The sequence below is a fragment of the Mesoplodon mirus genome, assembly GCF_964341445.2.
Source record: "Mesoplodon mirus genome assembly, chromosome: 2".
NCBI classification, from domain to species: domain Eukaryota; kingdom Metazoa; phylum Chordata; class Mammalia; order Artiodactyla; family Ziphiidae; genus Mesoplodon; species Mesoplodon mirus.
The window spans coordinates 224,945,279-224,971,592 of record NC_138977.1 but is presented as its reverse complement, the minus strand read 5'-3'; the positions used below and the strand labels follow the sequence as shown (position 1 = coordinate 224,971,592).

Below are 26,314 nucleotides of genomic sequence, written 5' to 3'. Positions count from 1 at the left end.
CATATACTTTTAGAATACCTTTTGGGGCTTTTGTTCATCCACTTGTTTTCCTGGTTATTATTGTTGATGATACTCTTGCTGGCCCGGAGTTGACATATTTTTTTCCTCAGTGATTTTTCTTCCACAAATCTTGCATCTCAAGACTTCATCTGGTGATGTCAAACCCATAAGCGTTATGGGCAGCTCACACCGTACCTTGTACTTAGCCTTCTGTCCACTTCAGCCTTAATAGCCACAAAGATTTTCTGTCAACGTGACATGACCTTTATTCCTTCCAAAACACAGCTGGATGTGTTTCTTCAGGCACAGAATTTATTGTTGCCAACGTCATTTATCCAAACCACGAGCACGATCGCTGAAAACGGTTGGAAATTAATCTTACAGATAACTGTGTCTAGAATCACAAACAGTCTGCATCGAGGAAGTCCTGAAATATCTTAGTTCTATCTATTTTATCACTCACCAGAAAATAGTGTCGCCTGATTGATGCAGTGTGAGCAGGACAGATGATTTTTATGGGCATATTCAGAGTTTATCTGCCAGGCTAGTTTAAATGAGTTTGCTTTATGACGACATACCTGGAGCAGTACAATTACTAATCATCCACAACTCTGGTGGCTGCAGATGGGAAGAAAAGGGATTTTTGCCAAGAGTCATAATGTTCAGGAGGCAGGGAAGTCTCCTTTTTGTCCCATTGTGCGAGAAAGAAATGATAGAATGTGTTTGCTTGGACTTCATTTTCCGATGGATGTAAAGGTCAATGTGGAAAAGCAAGACAGAGGGAGAATTATGGGGAGGACAAGCAGGCTTCAGTTGCTTGTGAAGATGCCTTTGTCTGTGGACATTAGTGACAGGGATTGGGGAAATTAGTGATGGGGGAGGAGCTGAGGTGACTGAATTGAGGACGTGCATTTGCATAACGGCGTCATTTTAAGGAAAAGATTAGATCAAGTAAATTGTGGGCTTAGTACAAGATGTCATCATCTCTCTTTCAGAAGACATAATGACATCGGGAACTTCCAAACTACAATTATAAATATAATTGTTATATAACTCTGAAGATAAACCTGGTAATTAAATTCCATCACTTCTTATAGAATTATAAAATACAGTACGATGTCAAAATTCCCTCTGAAAGGCTAAATTTCATCTTTTGATAACGGCAGAACATCTAAGAGCTCCATTATTAAGAATTCAAAGGCTGTAAATTGATAGAGTGGTGATAAGAAAACTTGTCACATTTTTTCATGAGGCAGACAGTCTTCATGAAGACAGACACCTTTAAGTGCAGCAGATTTGAAGCCAGATCTGTACCTTTATAATGTCTTACAAGTGGATAGAAGTCATTTACACCTTTTAGATGACTGACCCTTCTGTCTCTAAGATAAACGCCAGCTGGCTGCTCACACACAAAAGCCACGCGAAACGCTTGGCTGGACCCTCCTCCACTGTTCTTCCTGGCAGCAGTAGGTCCTGACAGCCAGGGCACTCAGGGTTTGCATCTTCTAGTCTGTTTCCTATAATGATGTTTTCTTTTATTGCAAGAGCTGTCCCTGCTCCCGAGGTCAGCACGGAACCCCCTTTCTGGTTTCCTTGCTTGTAGGATTTCTTACTTTGTCTAAACGTTGAGGGAATGACAGTTTTCCTTTCCAGGAAGTAAAATGTCTGTCTTTTTGTGACTTTATGTCTTCTTTGCTCTTAAGACAGCACGGTAATACTTCATTTGATGTAAATGAATAAGTGAAGACCCAGGGTCACAGAAAAGGCAGACCAGGAGACAGTGTTCATTTACCCAAGATGCTTTGTTCTACGGAAACCACAACTGACTTCCTCTGGGGAGGGCGGCGGAGACAGGATGTGCTTTCCCTAAATTGCTTTCCCTGTGGTTTCCACTCATTCGTTCTTGGAACACACCTGCTCTGTGCAGGCCTGAGGCACCATCTCAGTCCACAGGGGTTTTTACAGTGAGGCAGGACCCTCGAGACATCACAAAAGGCAAAAACAAGTGTGATAGATGCAAAGACGGGACAGCCCACCAGGATGAATGAGAGCAGCAGGGTCCCCAGGCTCACGGGAAGGTGGTGATGGAGGGAGACCCTGTAGGACTCAGCCAGCGATGGCTAGTAACACAGCAGCCCAGGCCCCTCATCCAACCAGCTCGAGCAGTTGGGTTCCAAGAAAGATGCTGATGCACCCGGCTTTGGTCGTGTATCCATCACTGACCCAGTCTTACGACCGGTGGCGTGGCACACTAGATGGGCCAGACTTGAATTCCATGCCCATCCCTTTGGCATTGGTTGGGAACGTTAACCTCACCTGAACCATATAAAATGGGTTTCCCATAAGAAAAAGGGTTTTGTTCCTAGAAAAAGGGATATGGGAGAGGTATTAGACAAAACAAACAACTGAATAATCACAAGCCTTCTACTCTGCACCTCCTTTTCACAAATCTCTACGGTTGCTCCAAACCACCAGAGGAAACGCACGCGTGCACACACACACACACACACACACACAGGCTCTCCTATAAAGAGAGGTTACCTCCTAGGAGGGGCATGGCCAGTGGGCCGCTGGTGGTACCAGGTGGGGCTGAGCAGTGCCCAACCTCTAGCTGGGAGCTTGCTGGCCCCAGGAGGTGGCCCGAAACCCTGTGTGACAGTGTCCTACAGCTTGAAATTGGAGGTGAGGCAGCACTAGGGCATATTGTGATCTGGATCAAGTTTCAACTGCTTATATACTTCATTTATTTTGTCTCATTTATTAAACCCCTTGGTCTTTAAACATCATGTTTCTCATGCAAGATTTCTCATCCCATGAGAGTGGTGCTTCCTGACAGTCTAAATCGGTCTCTAGTGACCCCTTCCCCACTGGGAGAGTGTGTCCTGTCATATGTGGACGTGGATAACCATCTGAATGCTGTACATTGTTTCTACATTGGTGGGCTGAGACCCTGGGCACCTTGACCTCTGGTTCATTCTCCTTTCCCCGCACCCACTGTTGTGAAGGACTTCCCCCCGCCCAGGTGTGTGTTGCCTTCGAAATTTGTTTGAAAGGCTAGCAGGTGAGACTCTAGGGGATGATCATGTATTAATAAAGATTACAAAAGTAAAAAAAAAAAAAAAAAATTTCTCATCCCAACGTGGAGACCTCCGGTAAGAAAATGTTAGCCAACTGGATGAGAATGAGCATTGTAAACAGGGTTCTGCTGCATCCTCCTCTCACTTCTGTCACTCACCTCCCCCATGCCATTGAAACAACAGCAGTTTCAGAGTATTGATGAAAGCTGATCGAAGTTGATGAAAATTTTCAATCCCTAAGTACTTGAGGATGGAGATGCAAAAGAGCTTATGCATCAAGGTTAACCACGAATTACCCATCATAGTGTACTTTCCCTTAATCCTCCAGAAAAAAGAGTGAAGGAATTATGTGACAAGGGATCAGGTATGCATTCTGGTCTTTGATTTCACAGAGATATCTATCTAGCCTATCCCTAAGCATATGCAGCCAATGAAATCATGACCCGCTACTCATCCAGATGTGAGTTTCCTTTGCCACACTGTAGCCAGCAGTGTCATTGCTTTGCCCCACTGATGACATGTCCTGCCGATACATCAACAGTAGAGTGTGATGTGGCATCTCCTACTCCCTTGAGTTTTGAATAACAGCTGAAATGAACAAAACTCTTGGAAATAGACAGTTACTGCTTTCTTGCAAGAGACAAAGTTAACCTTTAGAACGCTGCATTGTTCAAGCCACTGGGCAGATTAATACCAGAGTGGAGTAAATTTTACTGGTCAGACCCCACTCAGCTTTGTTTCTTTATGGACTGACTTCTACTGCATGCCGTGCCCAGCACAGTAACTAATAGTGGGGATGCCCAACAAATGGCATGTTAGTGAGCCAGAACGTTCCCATTCATCTAAAGCGTGTCTCTTGGTTTAAGGGCAAGAAAAGGAATTACAGGGAAGACGCTCTTGGTTCCCAGAGTTCAGTGGAATAAAAAGGAGTCAAACTCAAGTGTCTTTCCTTGAGGTCTCCCACTGCCTCTTTCAAAATGGTGCTCAGCATCTGCGCAGGGTGATGAGGTTCTGGAGGACCAGCCCGGCCTGGCTGGTGGGGTGCCCAGAATGAGCACAGGACTCAGGGAAGTGGGAGCCTTGCTCACTGAAACAAGTAAGGAGGAGATGGAGGCAGGGAAGCTGAGATCCTTGAGCTATGACTGTACTTTTTATTTAATATGCAAAGTATGTACAGAACCTCCCAGGCTTTCCGATGAGGAGATTCTCTTTCTTCCCTCTCGTTTCCCAAGGTGGGGCCAGGAGTTCCTCACCCAGTCACTCAGCAGCCTTCATTGGCTTCCCGTGATGTGCTAGGCACTGGGGACGCCCCTCTGTGAAGGCAACAGGTGTGAAGCCCTTACCGACACCATCCTGAACTATTACAGTGTTAAAACCTGTTAAAACACGGCAAGTGTTGCAAACAAGGTCAGCTCCAAGGAGCTCCCCTCCCCCTATGTCCTTAATGTTCAGGGGCCAAGCTGTCCCCTTCCCCATGATCAATGGCCATCCTCAGTGTAACTCAGGTTTACTGAGAGCCTGGGGGACTCACTGAACCTCACAGCACCTCAGGTCAGGGGCTGTCCTTGTCCCCATCATAGAAATGAGGGAACAGAGTCTCCAAAGTTCCCGTAGCTTGACCAGGGTCTCCTAGTGTGTAGGGTTGACACCAGATCAGCCCATTATTCTGAGTCCCAAGCCCCGGCTCTTCCAGTGCTGCAGCACGGCCACTGATTGTAAACATCAAACAGGAGGAGGCCTTTCAAAAGGAAATGAGACTTGATAAACATTTGTTTTTGTTTTTCTTAGATCCCATACATGGGCGAATATAAAACAGTTTTCTCAAAAGATTCAGCATCAGAAAGAATGGTTTACTACTGACCCCTTTTTTTAAAATGTATCTTATTGAAGTATGGCTGATTTACAATGTTGTGTTAATTTCTACTGTACAGCAAAATGAATCCGTTATACATATACAGATATTCTTTTCGTGTTCTTTTCCATGATGGTTTATTACAGGATATTGAATGTAGTTCCCTGTGCTCTACAGTAGGACCTTGTTGTTTATTCAGTCTCTATATAATAGTTTGTAGGTGCTAACTCCAAACTCTCAATCCATCCCTCCCCCACGCCCCCTCCCTCCTGGCAACCACAAGTCTGTTCTCTATGTCTGTGAGTCTGTTCCTGTTTCATAGATAGATTCATTGGTGTCGTATTTTAGATTCCACATATAAGTGATATCATATGGTATTTGTCTTTCTCTGTTTGACTTGCTTCCCTTAGTACGACAATCCATAGGTCCATCCATGTTGCTGCAAATGGCATTATTTCATTCTTTTTTATGGATGAGTAGCACTGACCTCTTAATCTCTCCGTCGTGTCTTTTGAATCTCACAGTCCGGCTGAGAAAGCATGTTGGACCTCGTGAACCTCTGTCAATGCTGGTTTAGAGGCTCATTCAGGTCCACTGACAAAACTGGGTTTGAGAAAAGACAAGAACATTTATCACTTGTTTAGTTATTATTCCTAGGGTGTGCCTTCCTGCCTCCACTTTTTTTTTATGGTAAAAGAGCTTTGAAAAGCTCGCTTTGGCAAGCAACAGGATGGGTGATTAGGTTGTGGAGATCGTGAATATACAGCCACCGAGCAAATAGAAAATAGTAAAATCAAAAGACTCACTGTTGGGTGAGTGGGTACTTATGCCTAAAAATAAGATTCCCCTTGACAGCGTCACAACAGAATAAAAGGGTCAGCATCAAAATAAGCTGTGAATGGAGGGAATGTGCTGTGGAAAACAAAGACTTTTTTAAACCATTTTATGGAGTTACGATTGACATACAAAAAGCTGTACGTATTTAGTGTGTACACCTTGATGAGCTGGGCGGTAAGTGGACACCTGTGAAACCATCCCCACATCTATGCTGTAATCATATCCACCACCTCCTACATATTCCTCCCACCCTCTTTCTTTACTATTATTTCTGTGTGTATGTGATGAGAACACTAAACATAAGATTCACCCTCTTAGCAAGTTTTTAAATATACAGTGTTAGTAACTGTAAGCACTGTGCTGCACAGTACATCGCTAGAATTTATTCGTTTTGTGTCACTGAAACTTTGCACACTTTGACTAATACCTCCCCATTCCCCCCAGTCCCTGGCAATGACCGTTCTACTCTCTGCTTCTGTGGGTTCAACTTTTTTAGATTCCACGATCATGCAGTGTTTGTCTTTCTGTATCTGACTTATTTCACTCAGCATCATGTCCTCCAGGTTCATCTATGCTATCACAGATAGCAGGATTTCCTTCTTTTTAAAGGCTGAATAATATTTACTTGTACGTATGTACTACCATTTTCTTTATTCATTCATCTGTCAGTGGACACTTAGGTCTCCTCTGTGTCTTGGCTCTTGTGAATAATGTTGCAATGAACATGAGAGTTCAGGTATCTCTTTGAGATCCTGATTTCAGTTCCTTTGGATATTTACCCAGAAGTTGAACTGGTAATCATGTGATAGTTCTATTGTTAATTTTTTGAGGAACCTCCATACTGTCTTTTGCAGTGGCTGTATATATTCTCACCAACAATGTATGAGGGTTTCCTTTTCTCCACATCCTCACTAACACTTATCTTTTTTTTTTTTTTGATAACAGCCACCATAATTGGCATGAGGTGATAGCTCATTGTTGTTTTGATTTGTATTTCCCTAATGTGTAGTGATGTCGTCCATTTGAATGTCCTCTTTGGAGAAATGTCTTAACAGTTCTTTTGCCCATTTTTTAATCTCGTTAGGACAGAGACTTGTGTCCAGTTCAGGGAAATGCCCTATGGGAGGAGTTCGGGAGACTCTCTTAAATGATTTTTAAAAAAACAGAGAATGGGAAAATAAGAGGTCCAGGACGGGGGCAACTTAGTGCAGAGGTCAATGGCTGAACCTGTTGCTGGTCTCAACTGCTGCAGGGGTTTTGTTTGGTTTGATTTGTCTGCTTCTTTGTTTGTTTAATGAGATGCTGAATGTGTCTGATGAGGAATCAGGTTGCAGAAAGATGGACTTTTTAGTAATAAGAACACCATCTGGTCCCTGGGAGGAGGCGAGCATTGCCCATCATGACATTGTCACCTTGGAAGGCCCGCGGAGCCTCCCCAGAGCAGGGTGCAGAGAAGGGCAGGGGGCAGAGCTGGGCTTGGGGAAGTTGGCATCCTGGCTGATGTGAGAAGAAGAGCCCAGACAGGACACTGGTGTGGGCAGGAAGGCAGTCCCAGGGCACCACACAGGGCACAGCTTATCTGAAGAATAGAGAACATTTTCCTGAATTTCTCACATAGTCTTCAACAGATACCACTATGGTAGGATTCCAGAGCCCTCAGAACTTTGGCAACGCAAACCCCAGGTACATGTTCTCTCCTTCCTTGACCAGAAGATGTGCTAAAAAAGGCATGTCCTGAGCTCTCTGGCTCCACACCCCTCTGTACCGGGCACTGTCCTGCTGTGTAAAAAGACCATCAGGTTTTATGCCTCCATGGCCTCTGATAGCAGTCTCTGCCTTGCAAACGCAGGCATTCGTTGAAGCCAGTGCTTGCTCCAGTAGGGAGCTTTGTGGGGCTGGAAACGTGGTGTAAGACCTCTGCGTTGCTCGTTCTCTCTCTCTCTCTCTCTCATTGCTTCCTCACGTTAGTCATCATTATTCCTTGGAGCCTGCTTTAACTTGTATTTTCCCCCCGGAGTTGTGTGGGAGTTGTTCAAGAGAGCAAGCTTCCCCTTCCCCCGCAGCCGGCCAGCCACACACCCCCACTTTGGGGTTGGGTCGGGTGTGGCCCCAGAGCCAGGCCTCATCTCTGGAGAGGCCGCACGTGCCATGGGCCCGGTTAGCAGCCCTCCAGAAGAGGGAGTGATGAAATGCATGCTTTGCTGTGTGCTGAGGGGGGCTTGTATCAGGCATCAGCCAAGGTGCCAGGTGTGATTCCTCAGGATGCTGAACACATCTTCCCTTAACCTGAAAGCCTCGTGCTGTTCCAAGAAAAATGTTCAGAACACTTGCAGGTGGTGAAAGTGCTGCTTTGCTTCTGTTTCAGGTGCTAAACCTGCCCCCGGGATCTGCTTCGAGAGAGTCAACTCTGCAGGCGACCCTTATGGCAACTGCGGCAAAGACTCCAAGAGCTCCTTTGCCAAGTGCGAGATGAGGTGGGGGTCTGCCTCCTGACCGCGCCATGGCTTTGAACTTCCCAGATCACTTAGGGCTGCTTCCAGACTTTCCCTCTCTGAGCGCTGTCTGTTCTTGCCTTTCCAGAGACGCTAAATGTGGAAAAATCCAGTGTCAAGGAGGTGCCAGCCGACCAGTCATCGGTACAAATGCCGTTTCCATAGAAACGAATATCCCCCTGCAGGAAGGAGGTCGGATCCTGTGCCGCGGGACCCACGTGTACTTGGGCGATGACATGCCGGACCCAGGGCTTGTGCTCGCCGGCACAAAGTGTGCAGATGGAAAAGTAAGACCCATATGCTCCCTTGCATCACAAATGTAAGTCTGGAAGGGGGCCCACTGAGAAATGTCCTGTTGGAGAACTGAGTTACAGGGTTGGTTTGTTTTCCTAAATCCGCTTCTCAGAATGTTGCCTCTGAAATTCCGTTCTTTGCAGCTAGAAGAAAAAGTCAATAAATCCGAGATCCTGGTCTGACCATTGAGATGCAGATTTGGGAAAATCAAGCTTGTTTTCTCAGCCCTTTCGTGTTAATAAGTCATGTCTACACTCTGGATGTTATGAGAGTTTCCAGCCAGGAAATTACGCTGGAAGGAAACACAGCAGCATATTATATTGTTTTTGGAAATGTGGTTTGGGTTTTTGGCATGGTGGGGACTTGTTCTCACCTGGACAGAATGGGAAGTCAGATGTCGTTTCAGAGACCCCCGTACAGGGACAGGAGAGGGGAAGAGAGAGGATAAGCTTAAAGCCAGAGTGTGTTCTTTTTTTTTTTTTTTTTTTTTTTTTTGCAGTACGTGGGCCTCTCACTGTTGTGGCCTCTCCCGTTGTGGAGCACAGGCTCCAGACGCGCAGGCTCAGCGGCCATGGCTCACGGGCCCAGCCGCTCCGCCGCATGTGGGATCTTCCCCGATCGGGGCACGAACCCGTGTCCCCTGCATTGGCAGGCAGACTCTCAACCACTGCACCACCAGGGAAGCCCCAAAGGGTGTTCTTTTGGAGATCGGGGGGAAAGGTAGACTGAGATACTGGGGGTTGGGGGGCAGGCAGTTAGAAATAAAGTCCAAAACGAAAAAAAAATGTTTTGAGATTTTTATATTCTGCCACCTTGTTTTTTCCCACCAAACTTTCTCATCGGACGGAATGACAGCAAGTTAATAAAACACTTTAGGGCTTCCCTGGTGGCGCAGTGGTTGGGAGTCCACCTGCCGATGCAGGGGACACGGGTTCGTGCCCCGGTCCAGGAAGATCCCACATGCCGCGGAGCGGCTGGGCCCCGTGAGCCATGGCCGCTGGGCCTGCGCGTCCGGAGCCTGTGCTCCGCGACGGGAGAGGCCGCGGCAGTGAGAGGCCCGCGTACCACAAAAAAAAAAAAAACACTTTAGGAAAGAAGATGATTTTATCAGGCTCCTCCTTTTCAGAATGATTATGAAATCGTTACTGACATGGAAGTCACAGAGCAGAAGGGAAAGGTGCTGAGTCCTCTCCTGTAGTGGAGTCCCCAGGACAGGAGTTCCCTCCACTCCACCCCCTCCCGCTTCCCCCATACACCACAAATGCTTTTATCCTTAAGGAAACAGGATGATGAGGGAAACATGTTATACATTCTGGGTGTCTCCTTAACCACACCCATTCGCTTATATTCAAGCCCTGACATTAGACTGACACCATTTAAACTGTGGTCTGAACAGCTAAGGCCAGGTGCATCTGAACACTGAAATTCCAGGGATGCAATTTATCAGTGAGCTTTTCCCTTCATGTGCAGGATTCAGTGTGCTTTGATCTCCTGCCTGCGGAACACTAGTTCTTTGAAAGCCGTCCTTAGCCTAGCCCGCAGGTTGGGGGAGGGCAGCACCCATATGCTGTGATTCTGCCTGGGGTCCTGCTGTGTTCACTGCAACCCCAGACAATTTCCTTCCTCAGCCGGAATGTGACAGTCCCCTTGGCCAAGATTCCCACCAGCCCTGAGAGCTGCTTGGACCAGCACGTTTCTCAAAGGGCGTTCATCTTGCCTCAAATAAACTGCTGGGGTCAGATGGTGAATGTCTCATAGGAAGGTCCTATTTGATTAAAAATGCTTCTGTAATCTAAAAATTAGACTTTTTGGGGGGCTTCCCTGGTGGCGCAGTGGTTGAGCGTCCGCCTGCCGATGCAGGGGACACGGGTTCATGCCCCAGTCCACGAAGATCCCACATGCCACGGAGTGGCTAGGTCAGTGAGCCATGGCTGCTGAGCCTGCGTGTCCGGAGCCTGTGCTCCGCCACAGGAGAGGCCACAACAGTGAGAGGCTCGCGTACCGCAAAAAAAAAAAAAAAATTAATTAATTAAAAAAATAAAAATAAAAATTAGACTTTTCTCCCTTTGACTCCACTAATTTGTAACATCTTATGGGAGATAAAGAACCTGATCCCTTGAGTCTGGACTATATTATGCACCTTTGAAATAAGACTAAACTCTTTCAACCAGCCCAGTACCATTTAGCAAATTGCTGCCTCTGCAGAGGCTTGAGACATACAAGGGAAGCGTCTGTTTTACTCTGCTGAGCATTTCTGTTGATGGTTTATGTCATCGACGATAGTACTTGTCAGTCGGTGTTTTGGAAAATTTCCCATATTTTAATATCTCCCTTACCAGATTCAAGGATTCCTGGAGTCTTTGAGTCTGCATAGGCCCAGGTGAAGGACTAGTCTCTTTTGTTCTCTGCTACATCTTTTAAGGGAGGGGGAAATGCTGCAATATGTAGATTGCATTGCAAGCTCTAGACAAAAATCATGAGAAAATCAGTTACCCTAATTTCAGGATTGACCAAAACCATATAAAATGCCATGAAGATAGACGACTACCATAGTGTCCACATTGATGTGAGTCTTGAAATGGGCTGAGTTTGGAGGCAGGCATCAGGATCCATGTCCAGGTCCAAGGCAAAGTGCATTATTCATGTTAATTGAAAGATGGTCTTCCCCAAGCTTTCCTTTACTTCCTCTCTTTTTTAAAAATTTTTTATTAGAGTATAGTTGATTTACAATGTTTTGTTAGTTTCAGGTGTACAGCACAGTGAATCAGTTATACATATATCCACTCTTTTTTAGATTCTTTTCCCATATAGGTCATTACAGAGTATTGAGTAGAGTCCCTGTGCTACACAGTAGGTCCTTATTGTTACCTATTTTATATATAGTAGTGTGTATATGTCAGTCCCAATCTCCCAATTTATCTCTCTCCTCCTTAACCCCTGGTAACCATAAGTTTGTTTTCTATATCTGTGACTCTATTTCTGTTTTGTAGGTGAGTTCATTTGTACCCTTTTTTTATTTAATTAATTAATTAATTTATTTTTTTAAAGCCAAGTAGGCTTTATTAATTAATTTATTTATTTTGGCTCAGTTGGGTCTTCGTTTCTGGGCAAGGGCTTTCCCTAGCTGTGGCAAGCGGGGGCCACTCTTCATCGCGGCGCGCGGGCCTCTCACTGTCGCGGCCTCTCTTGTTGCGGAGCACAGGCTCCAGACACGCAGGCTCAGTAGTTGTGGCTCACGGGCCTAGTTGCTCCGCGGCATGTGGTATCCTCCCAGACCAGGGCTCGAACCCGCGTCCCCTGCATTAGCAGGCAGATTCTCAACCACTGCGCCACCAGGGAAGGCCCTGTACCCTTTTTTTAGATTCCACATATAAACAATATCATATGATATTTGTCTTTCTCTGTCTGACTTACTTCATTCAGTACAACAGTCTCTAGGTTCATCATGTTGCTGCAAATGGCATTATTTTGTTCTTTTATATGGCTCAGTAACATTCCATTGTATATATGTACCACATCTTCTTTATCCATTCCTCTGTTCCTAAATACACAGCTAGATGCATGTGCGTGTGGTTGTAGACAGACTGAGATATGTGCTGTGTTTCCCTCCTCTCCAGATTTGCCTCAATCGTCGGTGTCAGAACGTGAGTGTCTTTGGTGTTCACGAATGTGCGGTGCAATGCCACGGCAGAGGGGTGAGTAGGTGAACTGCCTTTGTATAGCCGGCCCACATCAAGTTCAGCACTAAATCATTCCTTTGTAAAGGATTTTTACCATCCATAACTTTGTAAAAATATAGCAGTCAGTGTCTCCTCAATATTTTCTTCTGAAGACATTCATTTTCTTTGACCTTTACATAGCATAAGAAATGGGATTTTTATTTAACAAAATCAGATTGAGTGATAATTATCTTTTAAATTAACATTCTGGATTTTTTTTAAAAGGGACTTTGTCATCTTCAAAGTAATTTTAACATTAACCTTCCTTCATGAAGCATTTCAAACAGAGCCGTCCCTCCTACAGCCAAGATTCAGAATATGTGTCTGAACTGAAATATTTCCGAAAGGAATTAAAACAAAGAAGACAGAACATACCGACCACATGTTCTTGAAATCACATACAATGGGTGTCAACTAAAGAAGGCTGTTATTTTAGTTCAGAGAATTTTTAGGGGGGGAAGAGGATTCTAATTGTTTAAAATCTAGTTTATTTTTTCTGATGGGCTTAATTATTTCCAGTGGAATCATATTAATCTTGACTAGCTATGCCAGTGGTTCATTTGTTTTTCTGAAACCTTTTCTACAGATATTGTGGTCCAAATTCTCTTCTTAAAATAGACACTCACCAATGGTTGTAACATAGAATTATGGAGGTTTGCATAAAATTACTCTTGTGCTGTAACCATAAAGGATTGCAGTGTCACCTCAGATGGGTTTGTTGATGGTGAGTGTAGCTGACTGTCAATATAAAATGGAATCTTTTAATGTCTTCACTGGATCATAGATTTCTTTCTAATGGCTGGAAGAAATGACCTAGCGCAGCCTTATTATTTGGCTGATGGAAGGGGTCCAGGTCCCAGTGGGGATAGTGACATGTCCAAGGTTACATGACCAGTTAGTAGCAAGGCTGTGTCAGGGACCCTGGACTCCTCCCTCTCCAACATCCTGGGGTCCCATCCACACACTGGAGAGGCCATGACTTGGGAACAAGTAAGGACCCCGGTCCTTCCCTCGCGAGGCCGGGCTCACCAGCAGCGCCTCCAAGTGGGGTGTTAGGGCTGTAATCTCTCTGCCACAAGCTGCCAAAAGGGCACATGACTGTGATTTGCAGCAGGAGACCAGGGCGGGCAGGACGGCGCCTGAACCCCAGGGAGTCGTGCCTCAGCAGCACCATCTCTTGAGGAAACAGGCAGGACACGCAGACTCGAGGCAACATGGGCTGTGCTGCACGGTAGTTAATTCTGCTTAGCGTTAGCTTCATAGAAACACGCTTTCTCACTTATCATAGGCTTTCCTGACTGTTGACTGTCTTGTAGGAAACATCTGGGGCAGGTGGTTGATTCAGAAAACAAGAGTCTGTGACAGCAGGGAAACGTCACAAATGAGAGAAATGCCCGGAACAGTTATCGTGTCTTAAAATATAAAAGTGTGTGTTTGGCTGCATCCCGCATCCGTAGCTCGGCCCTGACTTCAGTATACAAATTATCCAAAGTGCACCATCTATGACGTACCGTTTGTTTCTCTAAGCAGAAGGGAAACACTCAACGAGCAACCTTCCTGTCTTTTGCGGCTTTTCCTGATCATTTTTCAGTTGTTCCGCCCATTCCAAATTTGTCAAAAGTTCTTTTTTAGTAACTTGCATTTATCCAGCATTCCCAAAGCATTCAGCCTCATTGTCATAGAAATAATTCTCTCATTTTCACGCTCGTACTCCACTGGTTCCGGCAAATTCCACGTGTGACAGCCTCCCCGAGCCTCCCGTCTGAAGGTGCCCAGGGTTGTCGGGCCCATGATGCCCAAGGGCATGGATTCCATGTCCCTGAAGCAGGGGCCCCTCCTTACCACTGAGAGGGCTTCTCATCTCGGCCAGATCAGGAGGGTTTCCTGGATTTAAAAAGAGGGACATGGAGATTGAGAAGAAAAAGGGGTTGAAAGGAGTGGGTGAGCCCTAATAGTCTCGATCCTTCTCTCAATAGCTGCTGATGTAACAACAGCACATTATGTTAATCCGCAGCCTCGGGCTCTGGGCTCACCTGTGCGGTGCTGGGTTTAGGGTTTATCCTCACAGCCGCATGTGTGGAGTCTGACTGTATCGGTGTGATGGGGGCTCTGACCACAGGGCCTTTGCTTTGCTCTCGGGCTCAATTAGGGCTCAGAGACTTAGCGCTGCCCCCGGGGGACGTGCGTCCTAACCCTGCTTCCCTCTTGGTGTCTTACTCCTCTTCTGCCCGAAAGGTGTGTAACAATAGGAAGAACTGTCACTGCGAGGCCCACTGGGCCCCTCCCTTCTGTGACAAGTTTGGCTTTGGAGGAAGCAAAGACAGCGGCCCCATCCGGCAAGCAGGTTAGTGGTGACGGCGCGTCCCGGGGCGTGGGCTGAGCCCCTGGGGGCAGTGGGAAGCCAGGCCCTCGGGGGATCCTTCCAAGCAAGACTGAGGGCTCACCAGCTATCGGGCGGGTGCACAGCCCGGAAACCCACTGAGGACCCCACGCAGACCTCACACAGCCCGAGGCCTCTCTGTTTCCAGACCCTCTCTAGTCCTTTCCTGATCTTTGCAGAGACTTGTCGCTCTGCTTTACTCAGAGGCTGAGTTTGCCGGGTCTTAGCCTGTGACATTTTCTTAGCTAAGGTCATTCTGCCGCAGACTGCCAAGTGGGCCTGAACTTCATTGTCGAATCAAAGGATTTTGTCAAGGCCAGCCTCTGTGTACCAGGGCTAAGAGGTGTGAGGTCAAATGCCTTTTAAAGCTCTTGCTAGAAAGACACCCTCCTCTTCACAAAGGGACAGGTCCCAGCAGTAGCAGCAGAGGTAGCAACAGTTTCTCTTTGCTGAGCCGCTGGTACCTGCCGTGCCTCACGTTTCATGTGCATTAGCGCATCGAATCCTGACAGAAGTTGGCGTTTTTCTTCTTTCCTTACAAGGGACCCGAGGCTCAGGGAAGTTAAGTAACTTTCACAGAGTCACACAGCTAAGACCGAGGCACAGTCTGCCCGTGAAGAAGCCCCTAGGGGCGGCTGTGCTGGGCCTGTCAGTTCCTTCCTCCTCAAAGACGTTGAGAAGTGGTCTCCTAGCCCAGGACTGTCTTCTCTGAGCCCTTGTCAGCCAGTTAAGGGGCAGGCCTGAGTGAAAGTGCAGAGAGCCCACCGCGAGCCGGGGGTGGGGGGTGTGGGCAGGCAGGAGTGTCCCGAGCATACTTGTGCTGCCACCTCGGTGCCCACCTGAGCCCCTGGACACTCAGACGGTGGCTAACGCCACTACGGAGGACGTCATACGTCCTGAGTCCCACTGTGACAGGCAGGGTTGAATCTGTGGCTTGGCCACTGTTTCCATGACAACAGACTCAACACTGCTCTACAGGACCAGGCAGGGGGCACAGGGCCAGGAGGGAGAGACCCTCTGAGCAGGCACATCTGGAGAAACAGTGCTGTGAGGAAGGGAGGTGAGCTCCTGGGCACCCTTCTGCTTAGAGATGGACGTGTCTCAACACCGCTCCCGAGACCGGCCCCGCAGCAAGTGGAAAAAGGGCCCCAAGGTCTTTCCTCTTAGCACACATCCATCCCAGGGGGTAATAAGCCAGGCCTGGCCCAGCGTCCCCACCTTGATGACTGGCCTCTTGCTGCAACTTCGTCAATTTTCTAATTGGCCATCAAGAGATTATTGTTAAAAGATAGCAGCATTTTAGTTTTTAATGCATCAGGGGCCGTGCCACCTGTTCCATCCTCTGCATTCAAGTGAGCCAGATGGCATTCAAGGAATTGGACAGGATGGCGGGAGACAGGCCACATGCTCTGGGTCCCTTTTTGGTGTGGACACCAGGGGGACTCAGGTTTGGGGGTTTCCTAAACTTTGGGCGAACCCACAGAGTTGCCAATTCTTCATTGTACCAAGTAAGAATATTTTAAAAATGGAAACAACTGAAGAGCCGGACTCATCCACCATTGCCGTCATATCATAAAGGAAAGTAAGTTTACACTCCTCCCCCTGAAACACCTACAAAAGAAGGGCCACAGAAGCAGGCTGATGGCTGCACATGGCATAGCCGCGCCCTGGGCCTCACTACCCCCAGCCCGCCTGCCTGCCTGTGGCCCAGAAGTACATGATGCAAGTATTTCTCCAGCATCTGCCAGGCACCAGCTGCTCCCCCGGGTCCTGGGAGACACTCAGCGGGCACAGCGCGGACGAGAAGCTGTGATGGGCGGGGTGACAGTGAGACTCAGGAAGGTGGGCCATGGGACGGAGGGGACACAGGGGGCAGGCTCGATGGGACGCAGCGCCTGCACTGGATGCGGGGATGGCACTGCCTGGGGTTCTGGCTTGAGCAGCTCGTGGAGACAGGCAGCCTGGCGGGGGTGGGGGGGAGCAAGCTCAGCGTGCGGCCCAGTCAGTGTTTGACTGATAACTCATCAGTTTAAGATGTAGGAATTTGGAAGTATGGAACTAGGAAATCCGGCTGAAGCCTCTTGCTCTCTTTTTAATGAGCTGTGTTAAGAGAGAACAGCATCCTCACCAGAGGCACCTGCGACTGCCAGCCCACAGTCTCGAAGGAGGGACATCTGGGCCAGGAAGCCAGAGCGAGGCTTTTCCAGTAACACAAGTGAATCAAGACGGTCCCGTGTTGATTGTCTGCCTTAGACTCAGACGCATCCCTCTTAGGACTTGTCAGCTGGGGACGAAGTCCAGAAACAGAGAGGGTGTGAAGCCTTTCTCCCCCCGGGTGTGGAGCAGCTGCTACTCTGGTTCCCAGCCAGCTGAATGTCCTGGTTGGAGGTGGGGTGGGAGAGCCCTGGTGACAGAAGCCACCTCCACAGCTGTCACCAGCAGCCCGAAAGGACTGCAGGGCACCTACCAGGGGGCACACGGCCTGATGGCTGCTGGCAGGAGAACAGAGACAAACGAATTGAGACCTGTGCTCTCAAGGAATTCACCGCCCTGGTGAAACTGCAAATGCAGGTCCTCCAAATCCCGGCATTGAGAGCCCTCCCCACACGGCCCTTGACCGCAGCTGCAGTTAGAAACCAGCGGGATGGTTTGATTTTCCCTTCCTTTCCACACCCTTGAGGAGTCTTCGTGTCTCTGCACTAAACAAAATGGGATCATATCACAGAAAGGGGGGATGTTTCCTTAGATAAAATAAACAGCATCCTCCCAGAGAAAGGGGTTTGCCCCTCCTCCCAGGCTGCGTTTTTAAGTCCCTAACATAACGAAACAGAACCCAAGGGCATTTAAACTGAGTTTGCTTTTTCACCTTCTAATTTGATGATATCCAGAAGTGTAAGGTCTTGGTCTAAAAAAAAATACAAAAAACAAAAACAGACGCCAACACCAAAGAATGAGAGAGGAAGGAGCCTGCAGGAGCATATTTGTAATGGGGGCTGGGAAGAGTGCAGTTTGGGGACCACTTTAATTCTGATGGGATTCCAGTGACAGCTCCCTGTTACTTTCGCCACCATTCCCCTGCTGTTGTCATGCCTGGGGGGCCCATGTGACCAGGGATATGGTCCCACTGGCCAGACTGTATTCCCGTTTAGCAAGTTCCAGACTTGTCAGAAATGAATAATAGGGCAGATTGCACCTCAGACACGACCTTTGAAGTGAGACTAATTTATCGGTACACGATTCAGGGATTTACTCCCTTCATTTCTGGTCCTTCCTTCAAAGTTCCTTTTGCCGTAAATGTCACAGTTTGATACTCCCCGTATTTTAGTTATATGCCTCCTTCTCTGAGTCAAATGTGCTTTCTTTCAGGTAACCAAGGTTTAACGATAGGAATTCTGGTGACCATCCTGTGTCTTCTTGCTGCTGGATTCATGGTTTATCTCAAAAGGAAGACATTGATACGACTGCTGTTTACAGATAAAAAAACCACCATTGAAAAGCTAAGGTACCCTGGGTTAGGGTCATCTTTTCAAGAAATGGCATTTGAAAGAATGTGCGATGGGCTGCTTCGCACTGTGTTTCCTTAGCAAAGAAGAGGTCAGGTTTTCTGTTGGTTTGGTGTTTTAACATTTCTGCCAGACCAGCTGCCCCTTTCACTTTCCCTTCAAACTATTTGCAATTTATTACATAAATAAGCAGGGTGTTGATGAATTCCGCTGGTGTGTTTTTCCCACCCTTACACTGGTACTTTTTACAAGATGGAATATTAAAACATTTTTATCAGATGGGGTAGCTTTCAATCCAAATATATTCCAAGACATCATTGCTAAAATGCCAGCTTTACGCAAAACGTCTCCCAGGTGTCCCAAGCTGTGTGTCTCTGGATTGCAAGAACTAATTTAACAGAATAATGGCTTGGGGGGAAAAAACTCAATGTTTATGTTTTAATCTCGTAAGAGCGTTAGAGAACTTTTCTCTTGCATGTTTACCACACTAAGTTAAAAGAAGTGAATTGCATTTTGCGTGTCACTGTGAACAAAACAGAAAAAGTCAAGTCAGGCAGAGGAGACAGCGCCCTCGGCAAGTGTGTCTGGGATTGCATTGCAGGTGTGTGCGCCCTTCCCGGCCATCCAGTGGCTCCCAGCCTAGTCAGGCTCACCTTACCCACCTCAGCAAAGGGCTGATGAGGAAGCCGCCATCTTCCAACACACCTAAGGTGAGTTTTGAACAAACATAAGAAGCGAGCAAGCACATGAAGATGCAGGTTTTTCAGAAGAGCTTGAGCAGGACTAGCCCCCGCAGCCTCTTGCTGTGAGAGGCTGGGTCAGCACCCTCGGGACCACAGGGGCTTCCCGAGGTGGTGGCTGGGGCTGGAAGAGGCTCACGGTGCCAGGTCCCACGGAGGCCATGTGCCCTGCAGGACACGCTACACAGTCATCATCCCTGCAGTCACCCAGGTGGCCGCAGTCCTAGGAGGCCCACCGGGTATGCTGACCAGGCAGGGTCCTGCTGCTAGACCCCTTCTGTGATTTGAGAATGCCACTGACTGGGTTTGGGCGAGCTTCTGTGGCCCGCTGCTACTCCCAGGGTATTTCTGAGAGTTACACTGAACCCTTGGTCGGGCCCATTTTGCTCCAGCCCTGGGCTATAGAATCTCTGTCCAACCGATGGCTTCAAAGAGCTGGATCCTCAAACCAAAGTACCTCATGGTTCCCTCCTGTCTCTCCACTTTCCTGCTACCTTGATGAGTTATGACTAGTGCTCACTCTGATATTTAGGTTCCCCCACCAAGTGCTTTTGATGTACCTATGGGTTGGGTTCCAAAGAGGAGACAGCCTTCCCTAATAAGCATTATCACCTTTCACCCCTAACCATGGGAGACAGGAAAAACAGCTTCCTTTGCAAGAGCCAAAGATGCAATTTTATCTTGAAGAGCCAAAACCCAGAAATTACCCAAATATCAATCAACAGGTAAAAGGGTAAACACACTTTGGTATATTTACACAGTGGAATGCTACTCAGAATTAGAAAACATGAACTATTGATACACACTACATCTTGGATAAATCTCAAAGTAATTATGATGAGTGAAAGAAGCCAGACCAAAAATGATGATTTCATTTATATAAAATTCTAGAAAATGCAAACCAATTGATAGTGACAGAAATCGGATCAATAGCTGCTGGGAGACGGAGAAAGGGGGACGGAGGGAGGGAAGGAAGACGGGGCGATGTATATGTTCTTCGCTTTACTTACTGGGATGGTTTCATGGGTGTGAATCTATGTCAAAATTTACCAAGTTGTACATTTTAAATATATGCAATTAATAGTCAATGAAACCTCAATAAAGCTATTTATAGAAAGAAAGGAAGAAAGGAGGGAGGCAGGGAGGAGCAGGGGGCATGAGACCCACGCTGCATCCGTTCTCATCTGTCGCTAAAAACAAGGCCACCAGGCAGGAGACGGTCCTCCAGACCCAGACCCTCACCTCCGCCCCGATGCTCCTTCCCCAGGAGTTTTCCTCGGTTCTCATCGAGCCTGGTGTACACTGAACGACGTCTCATTTTCACAAGTCCTTTGGAATTCCCTTAAGATCTGGTCTGTGTCTTCATGCATGTTGGTGCTTCTGCCTTGCACCTACTTGCTAACGAATTAAACCAGTTTTTAAACATTTAGATAGAACGCAACCCCACTATTCCAGGTTTGGGGGTGGGGGAGGGTGGTTTGTTAGAATCCTGAAGCTGACATCAATAATTACAGATGCCCTCTGCTGTAATCCCTTGATTTCTTCCCCTCGTCCACCTGCCCTCCCCCTGCAGCTAGAGCAGGTGAGTTAGGACTGCTTGTCCCTCCAGGGATTACACAGTAATGGCCCCATCATGGCTCTTTGCTCTGACCCCACAGGACAATCCCAGGAGATGGCCGCAGTGTCAGCATGTGGACATCAGCAGACCCCTCAAAGCCCTTGAGGCCACCCCTCTGCCCAGCTCTTCTCAGCGAGGACTCCCGCCCCTGCACCCAGCTCCTCGTGTGCCCTGCGTCCCTGCCAGACCCCTGCCGGCCAACCCTGCACTCAGACAGGCCCAGGTACGCCCTCAGTTGTTAATTTGATGGAGGTCATTCAGATCCAGACTCTGCTACTTGCTAAAGTCTGAACATGGGCGAGTTGCTTAAGTTCTCAGCACCCGTATACAATGGAGATAATTCAGCTCCTGAGATGGATACACAAGATCATCCAGGTAAAGCATTTAGTACAGTGCTTGGTGTCTAGTTATGGTGCAATATATTTTAGGTATTATTAGGAATATTTTTATCTTTTCTATTCAGAATAGTGAGGGTGCCCATTCAACTTGTCATCTAGACCGTGACACTTTTGAGAGTGACAGGTGGCACTGTGAATAATTAGGCCTGGGCAATAAAACAGAGATGATCACTTTAGGAATGATAATGGGCCTACTTTCTTACCTTTTTCACCTTCAAAAATTATTTACAAAAATGTTACCACCGATTTAGTTTCTCCATACCAGATGCAAGAGTGTGTAAGATACTTTGTGTATATGATCTCATTTTTATGCCGTTTTTGGAAGTAACAGTTTGTTTGTTATGACATGAACAACAGGAAACTGGAGGTGGGGAGAAAAGTAAAAGCAACCAAATGAAAAGCACAAAGATATAATCGCTGGTCATTTTTCACTGCTATCAATGTTATATTTTCTTCTATCAATTTTTGTATACTTAAATGTCTATTTAACATAATTTAGATTATTCTATATGTACATTGCATTATATATATTCTACTTCTTTGCCTTAAAAGTCATTCCCATTTACCATGGCATTAAAAATTGTTTAAAATGTTATTTTATCGGCAACACTGTATGTGTATGTAGAATACTTTTTTAAGTGCTTGCCAATTACTGGGCATGTTTGGATATCTCCAATTTTTACTATTATAAATAGCTCTCTTATGAAGGTCTAGATAGCTAAATTTTGGACCACTTTAATTATTCCCTTGGAGAGATTCCTAAGAGTGAAACTACTGGGTTGAAAAATGGTATAACCATTTTAAGCGTCTTAATGTATAAATTAAACATTTTTTCAGGATGGATACGCACTTACATTCCCATACTAGTACTAAGTATTAACATTTCAAAGCTTTGCGCATTTGATACATAAAACAAAATATCTTTCTGTGTAGTAGTTCTATAAATTACTGAAAGGGATGTTGAAGTTTCCAACTATAACTGCGTCTCTTCTCGGCCATCAGTTTTTACTTCATGTGTTTTGAAGCTCTGTTGTTTGTGGTACAAAACAATTAGGATTATTGTGTCTTCTTGGTGGATTGACCCTTTTATCATTATGTAATGTCCTTCTTTAGCTCTGATGACTTTGTTCTAAAATCTACTTTATCTCACATTAATACATTCACCTCGGTTTTCTTTTGATTAGGGTTTGCAAGGTATGTGTTTTTCCATCTTTTTACTTTTAATCTACCTATGTCATTTGACTTGAAATGAGTTTCTCAGAGACAACATATAGTTGGGTCGTGTATTCATCTGTTCCGTCAGTCACTGTCTTTTAACTGATGTGTGTAGACCATTTACTTTTAATGTAAGTATTGATATGTTAGAATTGAAGTCTACCATTTTAATGTTTTTATCATACTCCTCTTTCCTGACTTCCTGTGGATTTGTTGAACATTTTTCACTATTCCATATTGATTCGTCAATAGTGTTTATATTGTCTGGCTGCACTTTTTTGTATGGCTGCCCTAGGGCAGGGTTTCTCAACCTCGACATTGTTGGCATTTGGGGCTGGATGACTCTTTGTTGTATGGGACTGACCCGCGTATCAGAATATTTAGCAGCAACTTGGTTTCTACCAACCATAGATGGCAGTAGCGTGTGTAATCATGTCTCTAAACATTGCCAGATGTTCCCTGAGAGACAAAAGTCACCCCTGATTGAAAACTGCTCCTCTAAAGATTACAATATAGGTACATAATTTATCACAGCCTACTAGTATCAATATTTCATCACTTCAAGTGGAATGTAAAAGCTTTACCTCCTTTTAGGTCCCTTTATCCCTCTCCCTTTAAGATATGGATGTCTTAAGTGTTACCTTTACATAGTGAGAAGCACTTCAGATGTTGTCATTTTTGCTTTCAAACATCAAGCGTAATTTTTTAAACTTAAGAATGGTTTACAGTATCTACTCACATAGTCACCCTTTCCATTCTTTCTCCACTCTGATGTTCCAGGTTTCTTTCTGTTATCATTTCCCTTCTGTCTGAAAAAACTTCCTTCAGCTATTCAAGTTAGCCATTCGAAAGCAGGTCTGCTGGTGACAAATTCTCTTAGTTTTCCGTCATCTGAAAATGTCTGTTTCACCTTTATTCCTGAAGCATATTTTCAATGGATATAGAATTCTGGGTTAACTGTTTTAGTCTTGCAACATTTGAAAACTGTTGTTCTGCTTCCTTCTGGTCTTTACGGTGATGAGAAATCCACTGAAAAATTCCATCCACAGTCTCTGTTCCAGGGAAGAGATGAGGTCTGTTATTGCAAGGAGGAATGGAAAGCAGGGCTCTGCCAGCTCCAGGATGTGGTGCCCAGTGGGGACAGCAGGGCATGGCTTTTTCCTAGTGCTCACCCAGAGGTAGAGTAAGGTCAGGTATGGTCAAATGTTGCTCTTACTGGGTCACCCTTCTCCTGTTCTTTTAGCTAAAGATAGCAGGCTTTCCTCCGGCTTGTGTGTGTGTGTGTGTGTGTGTGTCTGTCTGTCTGTCTGTCTGTCTGTCTAGTGCTATTGGCATTTCCAGATGGGAGGCTCTCCAGAGCCCAGGCCAAGATATAAAGAAGGGGAAAACAAAAAACAAGGACTCACTACTGGGTCGTTCCTTGAGTTCTGAGGTCCCTAGCCAGTCCATTTACTTTCCTGCAACTTTTAGAGTGTCAGCTGCTTTATGAATTTTCTCCAGGCTTTTTTGTTATAATTTGCAGGAGGAATAGGGTGAAATGTGCTTATTCCATCTTGTCCAGATCTCATTTCTTTTTGCATTTCTTTGATTGCCAGGACACTTGAACTGCTTTTTGTATATCTATTAACAAATGGTGTGCTGGTAAATTGGCTGTCCAAAAAAAAAAAAAAGCCTTGATTTGTAGGTAATTTCTCTGCTGTAAAAACTCCACCATGATCAATTTCAAGTTATTAACGTGATGTCACTGAACAAGAAGTAGAGAATCAGCTGACATGAGCTGCTTACAGCCAGCTCCAGCATACAGCTGCTATTAACTATATTTGTTCTGTAAGTTGTCTGTTCCCATCTTTGCCTATTTTTTCCCTCTGTGAGAGAGAGTTTTTCTTCCTGATTTGTTAGTTTGTTTTTTTTTAACATCTTTACTGGAGTATAATTGCTTTACAATGGTGTGTTCGTTTCTGCTTTATAACAAAGTGAATCAGCTATACATGTACATACATCCCCATATCTCCTCCCTCTTGTTAGAGTTCATTTTCTAAGAATATTTACCCTTTTCCAGTAATTTACTGTAAACATCTCCCTAATTTGTCTTTCAGTTTTATTTATTTATGCTATTTTTTGGTATAAAAGGAATTCCAGTTTTTAATATTTAATTTATTAATCTTTGGTGAACTCGCCCATTCCTTTTGTGCTTACGAAGTCCTCTCCCATTTCAGTCACTTAAGATCCACCTATAACTTCTGTTTATTTTGTTGTCTGTTGACCATTCTGTCAACATTGGTTTTGAACCTGTCTTGGATTTACATGGGTGGAAGGGGTGGGCACCTTCTAAACTTTTCTGGACTTATTCGAGAAGCTGATGAAGGCTATGAACCATCAGAAGATGCACCACTACTCAATATTTTGTATGCAAATTTCAGATATTCTCAGAGCCCATAAGCCACTTCCCCAAGGATTCCCTGGTACTGAGGCTTCTCCTGTCTCTGTTTAAGCAGCTTGCCTGTGTACCGTGTGAATCTAGGACTGTCTCTAATAGGAAGGATATTTCTACTTGCTGGTGTCTTTTTTCCTACCAGCAGTGAATGCCTACAGAAGCGACGCCTTCAAGAGTTCCTTTAAGGCAGGCCCCGAAAAAGGCCTTCATTCTGTTTTTTGAAACTGAGGAAATGTTACCCTTTAAACATTAGTAACTGAAAAATCCACACTTCTCACTCCAGGCTGGTGTCTGTCTGTCTGGAGCTTTTCCGAGACATATGATACAGATTAAGCTCTCACTTTCCCTCCCATCACACGGAGGGAACTGGCATTAATTCCGTGCAAGTGCAGTGCCTATTCGGAGGTGGCTCTGGTTCGGCAACACGGATTGAATCCACTGACACTTTGTACTTCAGCATTACGAGTGCCCTGTCCCACGTGACATGACAGACACATGGCTACATGGCCAGCCCTGCTTTGTTCCTCCAGACTTACCATCTACACTTTCTGGAAGGAAAACGCTATCATAAACACCACAGTCGTGGTCAGCCTCACATCTGAAGGGTAAGTTAATTCTTTATAGAAAATGTCCCATCAGATGTTCTGTGTGATTTTTAAAAATCAAGGACAGTTGAATCAACTCCTTCTCTTGTCCACAAATGGGCCTTTCTGGGCTACCATTTCCTTCTCGGGGAAATGAGCCTTGGAACTCAAGCTTCTCAAACTAACTCCTCAGCCTTGATGGAGGAAACGAACTTTCATTTCCTTTTCATCCTGTCAGCTCTTTTAGAGGAAAATAATTCAGTGTATTCATCTAGCTTTTAGCTGACGGCTGCCAAGGTCTCCTGAACCACAGCCTGAGCATGAAAGGCAAAGTGTGGGCTTGAGAAAAGGCTGGAAAAATGATGAAAAAAATAAGAGGTCACAGGGGTGTGTGGTCACCTACAATTGTGTGCATAGGCAGGGAGCATGATAGACTGTCTTTGTTCTGCTTGGCATTGGCCCCTGCCCTACCTTGTATATTAGGTTAGCAATCCACCAGGAATGGGCACTTAAATGAGGAGATCAGACAAACCAGCATCCATTTCCATCATATAAGCCACGACAGAAGCACTGGGGGAGGTCTTCTGCACTGACAGCTGCCGGATAGAGAGTTTATCTCAGGCTCTGGAAGGGAAAGAGGAGGAAAGGAAAACAGGGCTAGTTCCAGGAGTGGCTACAGAAGGATCCCGGAGGGTTTTGAGAGGCTTTCTGATGACGGTTAACCTTAAGGTATTTTAGGTGTTTTTTCTCTGATGAAAAAAGTGTTCAAAATCATCCAATTTTGTACCCCAGAAAAGTCCATTTTACTGTATGATCGTTTTATAATAAGGGGAGGAAATACACATGCACACCGAACACATGTCTTGAGCAGAATTCTGGAGGGGCATCTTCGGGCAGCAGGCTGGAGCTCTGATGCCCAGGTAGGGGGAGAGATGGGGGCACGTGAGCTCAAGAGCTGTGCTTCATAGAGCGAAAGAATCACTTTCTCTCACCCCAGACATCGTTTGTAAAGTCAACCGACTTGACTTCCGGGAGGGAAGGGGGCCCGAGAAGCACTGGGAGAGCCAGCGACTCTAGGAGAAATAACGTCGGACACCGGGTTTTACGTTTCCCTTTTCTGCCCTTACATCCCCAAACCTCAGCGCAGGGGGCTAACCATTGCGGCCTCGTG

General features: G+C 45.9%; 1 protein-coding gene across 1 annotated transcript in view; it reads left to right on the top strand.

The window, feature by feature from the left end:
* Positions 1-26,314, top strand: part of ADAM12 (ADAM metallopeptidase domain 12) — a 397,973-nt gene that overhangs the window by 346,924 nt on the left and 24,735 nt on the right. Inside the window, exons 15-21 of the mRNA XM_082637797.1 lie at positions 8,132-8,240; positions 8,347-8,545; positions 12,170-12,247; positions 14,507-14,615; positions 18,018-18,153; positions 18,756-18,864; positions 20,553-20,735. Of these exons, the coding sequence (XP_082493923.1) occupies positions 8,132-8,240; positions 8,347-8,545; positions 12,170-12,247; positions 14,507-14,615; positions 18,018-18,153; positions 18,756-18,864; positions 20,553-20,735 (923 nt within the window). The remainder of the gene's footprint in view (positions 1-8,131; positions 8,241-8,346; positions 8,546-12,169; positions 12,248-14,506; positions 14,616-18,017; positions 18,154-18,755; positions 18,865-20,552; positions 20,736-26,314) is intronic.